Genomic DNA, 14165 nt, shown 5'->3' with positions numbered 1-14165 from the left:
TTCTGTTTTTGGTAGGCCATATAACAAGACGGAGTAGGTCTATTCTGTTTTTTGGTAGGCCATATAGGAAGATTTAGTAGGGCTATTCTGCTTTTGGTAGGCCATATAGGAAGGCAGAGTAGGGCTATTCTGTTTTGGTAGGCCATATAGGAAGATGTAGTAGGGCTATTCTGTTTTTGGTAGGCCATATAACAAGACGGAGTAGGGCTATTCTGTTTTTGGTAGGCCATATAACAAGACGGAGTAGGGCTATTCTGTTTTGGAAGGCCATATAGGTAGACGTAGTAGGGCTATTCTGCTTTTGGTAGTCCATATAGGAAGGCAGAGTAGGTCTATTCTGTTTTTAGTAGGCCATATAGGAAGACTGAGTAGGTCTATTCTGCTTTTAGTAGGCCATATAGGAAGACTGAGTAGGGCTATTCTGTTTTTGGTAGGCCATATAGGAAGATGTTAGGGCAATCAATGCATTCTTTTTCTAAATTCTCATTGGACATACATCCTAACAAACATTCCCTAGTTTACTGAAATGTGCTGCGTGGTCCAGTAAAAACTGTATTTCTAAAGTGTGTTTTGTGGTAATAGGCTCTGAATAACTCGCATACACTGTTATGTGCTGAGCTCCTCGGTCACATAAATTAACAGAACACGCTTTTTTTCCTGTTTCTTGTCGGGAGGTCTGCAAATTTGCAGAATGATATTTTCAGTGTCTCGGAGAGTTGTTGATTTATTAGACGGCTTTGTTTCCCCCTCTCCAGCCACATTGCTTGTATAATTACAGGAACCAGGGCAGTGTTATGGGTCACGGAATCAAAGCTCAGAGTGACCAGCACTGCCTCTGCGACTACCAGGTTGGGATCGGTGGCACTTAAAAAAACAGCACACGTCCACCCAGCCTATAAATCACCATTGACATTAACTTTCCTTCCTGTGTTTGGATGTCGGGGCCTGTGGTATATATTAGTTCGGTTAGAGGTTGTCATTACAGGAGAGTAAATGTTGGCAAAACAAATGTGTTCTCACATCGATCTCTGAGTGATGGTTTCCTGACTTTTGATTGGGTTTTGTAGCCTTATAAACAGTGTATCTTGTAACACACTGGAGTTTATAAATTTCTCTGCCGTGGGGAGATTGTATATTTTTACTCGTGATGCCGTCTGTTCACTGAAATCTATTAAACTGGTAAATATTTATAATTTATTAGGTGCTGTGTTGTGATTGCTGCACACTTTGGAACGGTGTTTGCGGATCACTGATTTCAGGCCTTGTGCCAGCTCTGCCTGTCCTGTTATTCTGCTAGTGCAACAGAAGGAATTCTTTGATCTGCTGTAGTAGGCTGAACCGTTTAATGGACTTCCAATTTTAAATTGATCTAAGGCCTAGGTTCTCCACATGTGGTACGCGTACCCCAGGGGGTACTTCTGAGGGGTCCAGGGGGTTCTAAGGCTTGATGTAATTAAGTTTAATAGATTTATAGTTTCAGAAAATAATAAATTGTATATAAACAGCCAACTAGTATTTCAGCTAATTAAAAACCAAAGCAAATGCTTGGAAACTGTTTAGAAACAATTATCATGTACTATGATTAGGTGTATCTATATCAAGGGGTACTTGAGATGGTCTTTACCATGTCAGAGGGTTCTTGGCCAGCACAGGCTTTCAAAAGGGGTACATATACCCATGAAATGTTGAGAAACACTGATCTAAGGTACTTTTGTAAAATAAAATCCGGGTTAGCAATTGAAGTGTTTTGCAGTGTGTAAACTAATTCTGAACACAGAACAAGTAATCACTGCACTGCAACTGAAGTGAGAGGTATATGGCATTTGCCATATTTATTTCCTTTTAAGCAATACTAGTTGCCTGTTTATCCTGCTAATTCTCTGCCCCTTTAATACTTTTAGCCAAAGACCTTGAACAAGCACGCAGCAAATCAGGTGTTTCTGACATTATTGTCAGATCTGACTAGATTAGCTGCATGCTTGTTTCTGGTGTGATTCAAACACTACTGCAGCCAAATAGATCAGCAGGGCTGCCAGGTAACTGGTATTGCTTAAATGATATAAATATGGCAGACTCCATATTCTTCTCACGTCAGTTGTGCTTTAAGTAAAACAAAGCTGGCCAGACTAACTTACCTGGGGCTTCTTTCTTGTAGTCGTCCTGGTCCCTTGCCATGTTTCCTTTTCCTCACTCTTCAGCAGAGGTGCCTTTCTGAAGGGAGCGTTCTGTGCTTGTGCAGTTCATATAAATTGCTTCTGCAGCGTGCCAAACACTACTGGAGTGTGATTGAGGAGGTGCGGGGCTGCGCATGCGCAGAAGCCTGGCCCAGTTGACTAGGTTTCAGAGGGGGATAGCCGCTGAATAGAACACAGCAGAACAGCAGCATGGGACCAGCATCACTACAGGGGCCTGGATGAAGCCCCAGGTAAGTTAAACTGGCCACTTTTTTCACTTTAGGTTCCCTTTTAAAATGAGGAAAAAGTGTTTAAATCTTTACACACATCTGATTTTGATTGACCAATAATTGGCTAATTTTACCACTTGAAGTACGAAGTACCATGAAGTATGAAAACTTGCCTACACAACCTGCTTTGTAGTATTCAAATTCTGTTGAACCCCCACTACATGGAAGTTATAAAATTGTCCAATCAAAAATGGATGTTTGTATACACCCTTGCTTGTGGCAGCACTATTTTCATCCATAGGCTCATTTATTTAGATATCAGTTTTGCTGTTTAGCAAACTGTGGAATATCCCGAGGAAAAAGCTTCTCCTCAACGTTTGTGGGGAACCCTCTTATTGTTCCTCACAGTTCATCTCTAATGCCCCCTCAGACAAGCCCAGTTATTGGGTAGCTGGTCAGGCCTTACAGTTCACACACAACCTTTTTATCTGTCTACTACTGGTGAAATAGAATGATTTTCTCACAAGGATGTGACTTGGCGAATAAAGCTTATTCTATTCTAATAAAGCAGAGATGTACAAAGATAACTTAATGTCCTCTATTGATTGGTACATCAAAGGTTTGCTTGAACTATGGATTCTTGTGATGGAAGGTACCCGGAAACCAGGAACCAAACAGACACAAAGAACACCAGGAGTCAATAGTGTAGCTTGAACGAGGGTAGGTTGTAAGTAAAGAAAGAACTATGGCAGTGTTCACCCCAGAATTTTTTTCCCGCCACACGAAATGAAAAAGTAGCCTGGTGGGACGCGACGGGAAAATGCAGGGCCGGTTTACAGCATTGGAGGAGGATGAGAAAGCAAGCCAATCAGAGACAGCTGGGTGCTCACCAGAATTAGCCGATTGGAGTACTTGGCTAAAAAAGCCTGGGAGAACACTGTATGGTATATACATTTTTATGGTTGCAAACCACTGCAACTACCTATACAGCATGTGGGGGATTGGCCACTCCCGCTTGCACTGCATTGATTGCCCAGTTGGTTTCTTTCCTTGGTTTATAGAAAAGTTTCCAGGACGAGGGTTACCTTTTGAACTTTGGATGTTCATGTCTGAGGCTCTGCTTGTTTTTAAACACTCCTGCCAAGCTTAGAGGGCTTTACACATACTTGGAAAGTCGCAGGCTGCAATTTAATTTGAAGAAGCAGTTTATGCTGAATGAATGCATCATAATGAATGCACCAGTACTTGTTTTTAAGCGAGCCTATCATTTCCATGATCAAAAGTGAAATAAAATTAGATTTTTTGATTTAAGGTACTCTTTTGAGATACTGGTATGTCTACCCCAGCATGTACTGTAAGCTTTTACTCTGTATTTATACTGATAGAAAACCAGCTACAATGTGGGCTTATTACTGTATGAACCACGTTTCTAAAATGCTTGCTTAAAGGAGTTCTTTCACGAAAAAAGTAGGCAGCTAAAAAATGTGACAGATGACAGGTTTTGGGCCAGTCCATCTTTTTAAGGGGGATTCTCAGGGCTTTCTTTGTTTTCAACAGCATTTCCTGAACAACAGTTGCAAAATTTAACTGACATAATAGTGTGCAAGTGATTAGGGAGGCCGGCTGGTATCTTGCTATTTTGGCAGTTAAACTGCTGTTCAGGAAATGCTGTTGAAAACAAAGAAAGCCCTGAGAATCCCCCTTAAAAAGATGGACTGGCCCAAAACCTGTCATCTGTCACATTTTTTAACTGCCTACTTTTTTCGCGAAAGAACCCCTTTAATGGTAAGTACTTGCCCTTGCCCTTGGCTTACCATTTCAATGCAGATGTCATCAGCATTGTAATAAACCAGTAATTTAGCCTGTTCCATTAATGGGCAGTAGGCGGCTTCCCGCTGTATTGCGCATGCATTGCTGTGTGCACAGCCTCCCCCCACCCCCACGCAGACGCAGACGCCGGTGAATGCAGACACCTGTGATTTTATTAAGATGCTGAGTAGGAATAAAGGCGTCTGGTGAGAGATTTTGTGACGTGCTAAAAACAAATGATGCAAGTATTTTGCACTATTGATCTAAGTTTTATTTTAGGTTTTTTAATGACACTCCAGGAGCCCTTTTCCATACCAGTCCTTTACGGATTGCAGAATGCTAGCTACAGTTGAAACTAATGAAAATAGCAGGGACTGTTTCCATTAGAGCAGGGGTGGCGAACGCAAATACAAAGTGGGTCGTAACTGAGCTCGGGCCTACCTCAATGTCTAGTGGCCACCTCTCTGCCTTATAAAGTTCCCAGGTGTCTAATAGCCCCCCTATGCAGTTCCCTGATGTTTAGTGATCCTCCCTCATTTATACATTTCCCTGTTTAGTGGTCATCCCTCCCCTATACAGTTTGCTGGTGTCTAGTGGCCCCTTCCCTCTCCTATAAGTTCCCTGGTGTCTAGTGCTGTCTCCTCGCCATATGGCTTTCCTGGTGATCTAGGGCTTACCCTCGAATATAGCTTCTGTAGTGGTCTACAGTGGGCCAAACATAATGCAAAGTGGGGAAACCACCTGAGGGCCAAATCTGATGGCTTAGAGGGCCAGATTTTGCCCACGGACTGAAGTTTGATTTGTATGCATTAGAGCGAATCATTTGTTATCCGATTTTCTCCCGAGCGCAACAGTCCTCCTTCCGTAATGTTTGTGCAATTAAGTTTCTATAATTTGGAAAAGAGCGCAGGAAAATGCTTGTTTTTTCCCCCGGCACAAATCGCAAATACACCACAATACACCACAATACACCCGAAGGATCGCTGTCCAGAATTGGGGTAGTGAAAACTAGGAAAAAATGTGATTGCATCGCAAATGCGATGATGTTTCTTAGTGGAAAAGAGCCCTAAGCAAGATTGCCCATCTCTCCCTCTATGCTTGGCCATTGCTGCACAGCTGAGAGGTGGGGTTGGGGGAAATGTTAGTACCTTAGAAGTGGAGCCAGGAACATGGAGAAGGATGACAGCTAGTGTCCGATGAAGAAGTGGGTAAGCTGCCACCACAGGAGATGACAAGAACAGGAGCTGTCATTACAGTTTTAGGCGTCTGAATGAAAAGTGGTAAGAGCCAGTGGGTGAATTGGCCAACTGTGTATCATTGTGCAGAACTGACTTGCCTGCCCCTTATTTTTTCCAAGTGCAGGCATAACCAGGTTCCTGCAGTAACAAGTACCACTATTCTATCCCCCGATAACAAATGTAACCATTCTTTTCCCCATACTTGCAAGTCCAGTTATCATCTCCACTCCTACAATCAGTGTCCGCATCATCTGCCCACCTCCCCAATACAAGTGCAGCCACCATCTCCCCTATAACAAGTGGCGCTTTTATATTTCCCCAAGTGCAACTTTTTCAGTAACAAGTAAAGCAACATCTCCGCACCAGAAACAAGGGCCAACTTTATATTTTCACCTCCTGTCTTCATATGGGTGCAGTGATCATCCCCTAAGTGCAGCCATAATGTTCTCCCATCCTAATGAAATTGCTCTCCCGCCTCCCTCCCCCTCCCCATTTAATTTTGTAAAAGGTTGTGTGGACGGGGCTCGTCATCCACACTGCAGGGAGTAAGGCTAGTTTGGGATTGGTTGGGGTATGAAATGACGTTCAAAGTTGGAATGCACGTGGAAGAGGGGGAGGGCATGGAGAAATAAAAATGACTTTAAGAATAGGATTAAGCATAAGAGACCCAATTAAGAATGGAATCATAATACGATTAATGAAAAAAGACTTTCATTAAAAATGTAATTTTATTGTCAAAAGTTGAATTTCACTAACGCTAATTTTGGTAGAAGAATAAGAGAATCATTTCCAGTATACTTGAAAGTAACTTATTTTTTTCTTGAGTCGCACTAAGCATTATTTTTTTCTTAGTCTCTGTATTTTTTACTTGTTTAAAAGCATTGTTTTAAAAAAAAAAAAAAAGCCAAATTTCAAAAGCATTACAACGGTTTCTTATTTATACTCGCAGCCAAGAAATGAAAAACTGCTAAAGCTTATGAGGTAGCTGTGTAATGGTGTCACCCTGGTCTGTTGCTCACGTCTGTCCTACTTATGTAATGTCTGTGCGGGCAGATAACCACAGCTGTGGCCTCTAGGTGAATTATGCTGCATCTCCTCACAGACCACTGACCTGTGTGTTTCCATTCACAGAGAGCTGCAATCGCTGTTATCAGATGGTGCCGGGTTTATTCTGGCTATCGTGTTACAACACCTGTTTCTCACATGCCACTATTAATACACCATCTTTCTGAGCATCACAGCGGCCTGCATCTTCATGTTGAACCTCGCTTCCCTTGGTTTCTCTTATTAAATTATATTAGAACATTAAGGATTTAAATAGTTCTTCCACAGAGGAGAAAATAAAGAGATTGCATTTTGATTTGAAATTGCTGAAGACTTTATTCTTTTGCACTAGACTCCATTCATCTGAGTGCCAGGAGCACAACTCTGGGGTACTAACAGAGATGCTCAGTGTGGGGAATATACGGTAATCTTATGAAGGGAGCACTTACATCGCTGGTAGACATACAGCATAGTGTTAAATGAAAAGTGCCTTAAAGTGAACCTTAAGTGAAAACAAATTGATGAGATAAACCGTTGTAAAAATCACTGTTTTAGATATCCCACAGTTTTATGTTATGTTTAAAAGTTTTAAAGATGTATTGTTTTGTTCTGCTCAATGACAGTGCTTCACTTTCTCAGAGAGCTACAGTATATTAACTGTTGACTTTTTTTTTATCTATCCTCTTCTCTCAGAAGCTCTTCCCTGTCAGAAAAGTTTTATGGCTGTAATTCCTTATCAGTGAGGGTTGCCATAGGCCGGCTGGGTCCTGACTGTAGAGAAACTGTCAGTTGCATATTTGAGTGTTAACGCAAAGAAGAAAAGGATCACAGCCTAGTTAAGGTTCCCTTTTAAGTTGTGTTATAGCTATGATCAGATGCCCTGCCTATGAAATGTGGTTTCAATTGCCAATAAGGGCCTTTTTCCACCATCAGCGTTTACGATGCTGACTCGCAAAATTGCAAATCGCTAGGGTTTGCTAAATAACATAGGAACCACGGTAGGTTTTTTCCACTACTGCAATTATATTTTTACAAAAGTGCAATCCCACCGCGGAGCGATTTTTTTACCACGATTTTGCATTGCATACCAAGAGCGCAATCACGGAAAAATTAGGGACTTGCGCAATCACTAGCGTTTAGCGCTAGCCCCAGCGATTACTAGTGGAAAAGGGCCCTAAAACACCTTGTCTACTACTGTATGATGGAGACAAGTGCTACATAAAATGTTATTGTTGTAAAGGTTTAACTTGTACTGAGCACATCTCCTAGTACCGTAATATCCCCACTCTTAGCACCCTCAAGGAGGTGCCTTTAAAAACACACTCTGAATGAAGAGCTGTAACTCTGTGTGACTGTATCAATACAATATAATAGCATGGCGTTTGTTGTATAGTTATATTGTCCATAGTTATATTGTCCACACAATGGCCCAGTGTTGCGGTGGGCAATAAATGCTTTACTGCAAGGCAATATACAATACTGTAAAATGTAACAACAAAAACAAGTAATTAAAAAGCAAGTAACCACAAAAACAGTGCAGTGTATTTTTTACAGGAGTAGGTCATTTTCGTTTGAGACGTTTAAAATTCTAGTCGATTGTAAGTAAGGGAACTAGTGTATTATACAATACCGGGGGGGGGGGGGGGGGGTGCCAATCGCCTTTTAGCAGGACTTAACAATTTCCAGACCTTATTAATTCAGTTTAAATGACTTAGAAACAAAGGGCCTGATGCACTAAAGTACAATTACGTTGCCGTTCAACAGCCTTTCACCAATTATCGCCATGTGCGTTACCAAGGTAACATGCGTGTTATGGTAATGTGCATTACCAGAGCAATACATGTTATCGTGGGCTCGCACATACTACTAATGGGCTAACGGCCGGTGCTCCTCCAGCACCAGTAACAATAAAATTGCTGTGTGATCCCTTCATGCACCGCATCTTAACCGTAATTTAGTGCATTAGGCCTGAAATTTACTGGTGATGTTGCCCTTTATACATTACATAAACATTTTGGATTGTTTTCCTCCTGTTTTCACCTGTATCTAGGCATCTAGATGTGCAATGTAGTCTTGTCTTGTTATTGTCGGCCTTGGATACTTTTTTATGGCTATATATTTGCTTTCTCTTTCAGAGATGCGCTCCCGCTTCGATTCGCCTTATGGATAACGCACAGTTTCAGTTTGGTGAGTTGGCGTGTCACGGTTTTTGCTTAGTGTGTTTAACTATCTGCTGATGTAACACTGTAACGATCTAATGTACCCAATCCCTAATGTGTCTGCAAAGCGCTGCCACAGGATTAGAACATCAGACTTAGCGGCTTGTTTTGCAATCAATACCAATCAATATGTAATTATTTTAACCCTCAGAATGTCTTGTTAATATGCCGTCCAGTTATCTGAAGTGTACAGTTAGGGATTGGAACCTTAATTAGTGAACAGTCACTCTGCTGTATCTGACTGAGGAAACAAATGGACTTCAGGAGAATAAATTGTGTCATGTATCGGACAGAATGAAATAGTCAGCACAAGGGTGAGCTGCTGGTTATACATTATACACTGTGTGTGTCACCAGGCAGCCAGTGGATACTGTATGCATCATGATTTGCTCGCAGTACTTCAGTTGAAAAGTCATTACCAAGACAGAGGATAATTCATAAAAATAATAAAGCAAACATAAAATTAAAAATAAAACAAAAAAACATATACAGTCAAAATGACAGAATGAAAGTAAAGTGAACCCAAGCCGAAGCTCAGATACAAAATCACATGCTTGCCCAAGAAGAGGGAAGTCTCTGGATCCTATTGAGGCTTCACTCGCTGTTCTCTGGTTTCCCATTGCAGAGCGCGGTTACAGACAAGGGCTTGTCAGTAATCTGATCTGGGCCATGTTGCACCTGCATGAGTAGGGCCGTGCCGGCGCAGTAACCCGGGGTGGTTCCATGCTACTGCGTAGGCTCGACATGGCTGCAGCACAACTGCGCTCATGCCAGAAGAGGAGAGCGGACCCGTTCAGCTGAAGGGTCCTTCATCAGCAGTGGTGGACCAGAGGACAGCAAGGAAAGCCTCATTAGGATCCAGAGGCTTCCCTCTGCTTAGGTAAGTGCCGTATGTATTTCTGAACCCAAGCTTCGGCTCTGGTTCTCTTTAAAATACAGTTGTAAAATCTAGGAGGGTATAGGCAATGGCCAATTTAGGAAGAACTTAAAGGAAATCTGAGACAGGATAATTGGGGTATTTATACTTACCTGGTGCTTCCTCCAGCCCCATGAAGTGTGTGGGATCCCTTGCCTTCATCTCTGTTCACTTGATATTCCTTACGGTAATCTGGCCGGCCACGCTCTTCTGCGCATGCGCATCCCAGGTGCGCATGCAACCTTGTTCTGCATCTACACAGTAGTACTGTGCAGGCGCAAAATGCTCCTGGGCACGGGAGCAGGACTGGGCAAGGCATGAGCACAAGCGCGTGACTGATCAGATAACCGGGATGGATATCAAGTGAACGGGTTGGGCAATCATGCCAATCCCTAGTTTAATTGAATGTCGATTGCCTATTTATAACCAAGTGGAAATGTATACATCACAGCTCTGGCTTCCCTTCAACCACAACTGTTCCAAATCTGAGCAAGGCAAATGGGTTGATGAGTATAAACACTGTACAGAAGCAAAATGGTTGTCACAATACCTGTGTCATGTGCCAAATATGTTTTCCAACATCCACAACAACTTTCTACCTCTTCACTTTGATCACAGCTAATGGGCTAGACCAGACATGGGCAAACTTGGCCCTCCAGCTGTTAAGGAACTACAACTCCCACAATGCAATGCAGTAGTCTGACAGCCACAGTCATGACTTATAAAGGCAAATGCATTGTGGGACTTGTAGTTCCATACCAGCTGGAGGGCTGAGTTTGCCCATGCCTGGGCTAGTCAGTCTATTGTTACCATGTGAATCTCATGGAAGGAAGGAAGATGGATATCTGACTAGGTTTCCCAGCATCTTTGCACTGCAGTGAAAAAGGTTTCCTGTCTGAAATGGCAGATTTATATTATACGGGAAAAGGTTTTGAGTAGTTGTAAGACCACTTCTTGCTCACAGAAATCTACTTTTCTATAGCAGTTTTAAAGGGAACCTGAGGTGAAAGGAATATGAAGGCTGCCATATTTATTGCCTTTTAAACCATGCTAGTTGCCTGGCAGTCCTCCTGATCCTGTATCTCTAATACTTTTAGCTGTTGACCCTGAATAAGCATACAGAAGATCAAGTATTCTGACTTAGCTGATTCAGGTTTTACTGTTCCAGGGCTTTGACTCTGACACTAATTATGCCAGAAGATCAACTGGGCTGCCAGGCAACTGGCATAGTTTACAAGGTAATAAATATGGCAGCCTCCATACCCCTCTCACCTTGGGGTCCCTTTAAAGTGAGCCTCGGCTGACAGGGATATGGAGGCTGCCATGCTTATTTCCTTTTCAACAATACCAGTTGCCTGGCAGTCCTGCTGATCATTCATACATCAGTAGTGTTTGAAGCACACACCTGAAACAAGCAGGCGGCTAATCTTGTCAGATTTTTGTCAGAAACTTATAATGTTGTTCAGGGTCCATGACTAAAAAAAATATTATGGCCCATACTCACGGGCTACAATTGTCGCCGCGGCGCGCGCGTGTTGCGGCGACAGGTCGCTCGTGAGTATGCGGCGTTGCACGGGCGCACACCTCAAACTGTCGCTCGTCGCTGATGTCGCCAGGCGATTGAACTGCTCAATTGCCTGGCGACAGTTGCCGCCGCAACTCCGCCGCAACTGTCGCTAGTCCGCGTGAGTACGCGGACTAGCGACAGCAACCTACATAAAGAATACGGAGCTTCCGGCGGGGGGAGGAGGAACGTCGGCGACAGCTTTCGTCGCACCGCTGGTCCCTCTTCCGCGTGTGTACGCGGAGAGACCTGGCGAGGAGCTGTCACCGGGCTGTCGCGCACACGCTCACGTGTGCTGGCGACAGGCCAAAAAAGTTGCCCGTGAGTATGGGCCATTAGATGCGGTGGATCAGCAGGACAGCCAGGCAATATGCTTTGGTTTAAAAGGAAATAAATGTCAGCCCCCATATGTCTCTCACCTCGGGTCCTCTTTATGTGTGAATTGGTGCTAGGCTTCAGGAAAGCAAAACTATAGAAAACATTTCTGAGTCGGAAAAGCTGAGTTTTTGCAGCCATTCTAAAGGCTGCCATAAGTGTTTAACAGAAATGAGAAGAGAGTAGATCGAAGTGTTTCAGCAGGTTGGGTGTGATAACTCATGGCTGTAGTACTTCCTGACAAGTTTTGGACTAGTCCATCTCCCAATTCGCTTGATTTTCTGAATTTTTTAAAGCAGGCTGGATAACATCTTTGTATTGGTCCTTTCCATGAAATGCTTTTGAACAAAATAAAGGAAACTTTGAGAGTTCCCCATTAAGAAATGTAGTAGTCCAAAATCCTGTTGGTAAGAGGTTTAGAGCTGTTGGATTAATAATACCTGATGCAAGTGACCGCAACAGAGGAAAAAGTAATTCATGCTGCAGTTTAGTTTGGGTCTGTGCATTTTATATGTGTATGCACACATTTATTTTAAATATTACAGGTTGTGATAGTGGTCCTTTTACACCCAAGAGGAATACATAAATAATCAATGGCATGTTAATAGTGAAGATAGTTTAGTTAATTTGCTTCTCTTGACACACTGCTCATTATTTATGTGGTGGTATTGTGCTTTATAAATAGGGTGAGTCTGTGCGCTCAGTCCAGTGGATTATTTAAGAGACCTCTATCTTTAAAGAACAAGCGACATAAAAAATACGACATACGACATAAATACATAAAGAAATTAAAAACACATATATAAGTAGATAAATACTAGTTCTACTTGCATAACAGATGTATTGTGTTATCCACGTAATGATTCCTGTGAATTTTAGAAAGGAAAAGCAGAAAATCCTATTCAAGGCAGTGACCATTTTGCCAAGCTAATGCTGACATCATATCCTCCCTGACTCTTGTTTTCCCCCCTCCCTTCTCTTGCTCATTGTGTATTTATTAGCTGCCCTCCTCCCAGAGTCTTCAGACACTCCCACTGAGGTCTATACTAGCAACTGCACGGTCTTATTCTCCGATCTCTGAGTCACCTCAGCCTTGCTTGTAAACACAAGTGCGCAGAGGGTGTTTCAGATAAGAAGCAAGGCAGAGAAATGAAGGGAAGAGGAGGAATATATTATAGGTAAAAAGAACCCCCAGCATGCAACTGAATATGGCAATGGCTATTAAAGGGCCAGTGCTCCTAAAGTATGTGATAACTCCAAAACATAACAGCAGAAAAAGTTTTGTGAGTTTTGAATGCAGGATTAGCATCTTTATCACTTAATACACTCAGATCAGTTGCTGTTGAAATTTGATTTTTATGGTGACAATACCGCTTTAAAGGGAACCTTAACTGAGAAGGGATATGGATGTTTTCTTTTTAAACAATATCAGTTGCCTGGCATCCTGCTGATCTCTGTGGCTGCAATAGTGGCCGAATTACAGACCTGGAACAAGCATGCAGCTAATCCAGTCTGACTTCAGTCAGAGCACCTGATCTGCATGCTTGTTGAGGGGCTGTGGCTAAAAGTATTAGACACAGGATCAGCAGGAGAGTCAGGCAACTGGTATTATTTTAAAAGGAAAAATCCATATCCTTCTCAGTTTAGGTTCCCTTTGATTCTGTTCAACTTTTCATTCTTCATTTCTATATAAAGTGGTCACAATAGGTCCGCATTCTAACTTTTATCATGAGCCATTGGATGAAATGAATACTTATCCATGCTTACTTTTTCCAAGGAAGTATTGCTTGGGCTACCAAGGTAGATTCATGACAGCATACTGATTACTGTTAATTGGTCAAGGAACGTTGGCTACGAGGTATCTGGAAACTATATTAGTAGGCTGGCTCTTCTTAAAGCACACCTGAAACGAGAGGACCATCATACCCTCTTTCCCTGAAATTAAGACATCCCTTAAAAGTAAGCCTTAGCAGGAATTTCGAGCATGCTTGAAATATAAGCCCTACCCCGAAAGTAAGCCCTAGCTGCAGTAAGGGGAAAAAGTATGGCAGCTTGTGTTTCTATTGGTGCCTATGGTCTCACGGACAGGACCAAGGCTCAATCACTGCAATCAATCAATTGGGCCAATCACTGCACTTGCAGGAGGATATCAGAGGACACAGGGGACACCAGGAGGGCATAGGGTTACATAGGAAACAGGAGTTTAGATGATAAAGGAGGACATTGGTACAGAGGGGGGCACTAGAGGTACAAGGGGACACAGGGGTACACAGGGTGGATCCAGCAGAGGAAGGGGTGGCACAGTATGGAAAGCAGGAGGACACACAGCACAGGAACTTGTGTGTTCATAGAAATAAGACATCCACTGAAAATAAGCCCTTGCACAACATTTGGAGCAAAAATTAATATGACACTATTATTTTTAGGGAAACACAGTATTTGGCTACTTTTAAAGGGAACCCAAGGTGCGAGTGATATGGAGGCTGCCATATTGGTTTCCTTTTAAAAAATTCCAGTTGCATAGGAGTCCTGTTGTTTCTGACATCATTAGTGTCTGAGTCGCAAACCTAAAACAAGCATGTTGCTAATCTAGGCA

At 42.6% G+C, this 14165-nt stretch overlaps 1 protein-coding gene across 1 annotated transcript in view; it reads left to right on the top strand.

Moving 5' to 3' along the window:
• Positions 1–14165, top strand: part of AGPS (alkylglycerone phosphate synthase) — a 308587-nt gene that overhangs the window by 176745 nt on the left and 117677 nt on the right. Inside the window, exon 12 of the mRNA XM_068245442.1 lies at positions 8631–8682. Within this exon, the coding sequence (XP_068101543.1) occupies positions 8631–8682 (52 nt within the window). The remainder of the gene's footprint in view (positions 1–8630; positions 8683–14165) is intronic.

This window comes from Hyperolius riggenbachi, chromosome 7 (genome assembly GCF_040937935.1).
Source record: "Hyperolius riggenbachi isolate aHypRig1 chromosome 7, aHypRig1.pri, whole genome shotgun sequence".
NCBI lineage: Eukaryota > Metazoa > Chordata > Amphibia > Anura > Hyperoliidae > Hyperolius > Hyperolius riggenbachi.
The sequence above is the reverse complement of the archived record's forward strand: the minus strand, read 5'-3'. Positions and strand labels throughout refer to the sequence as shown.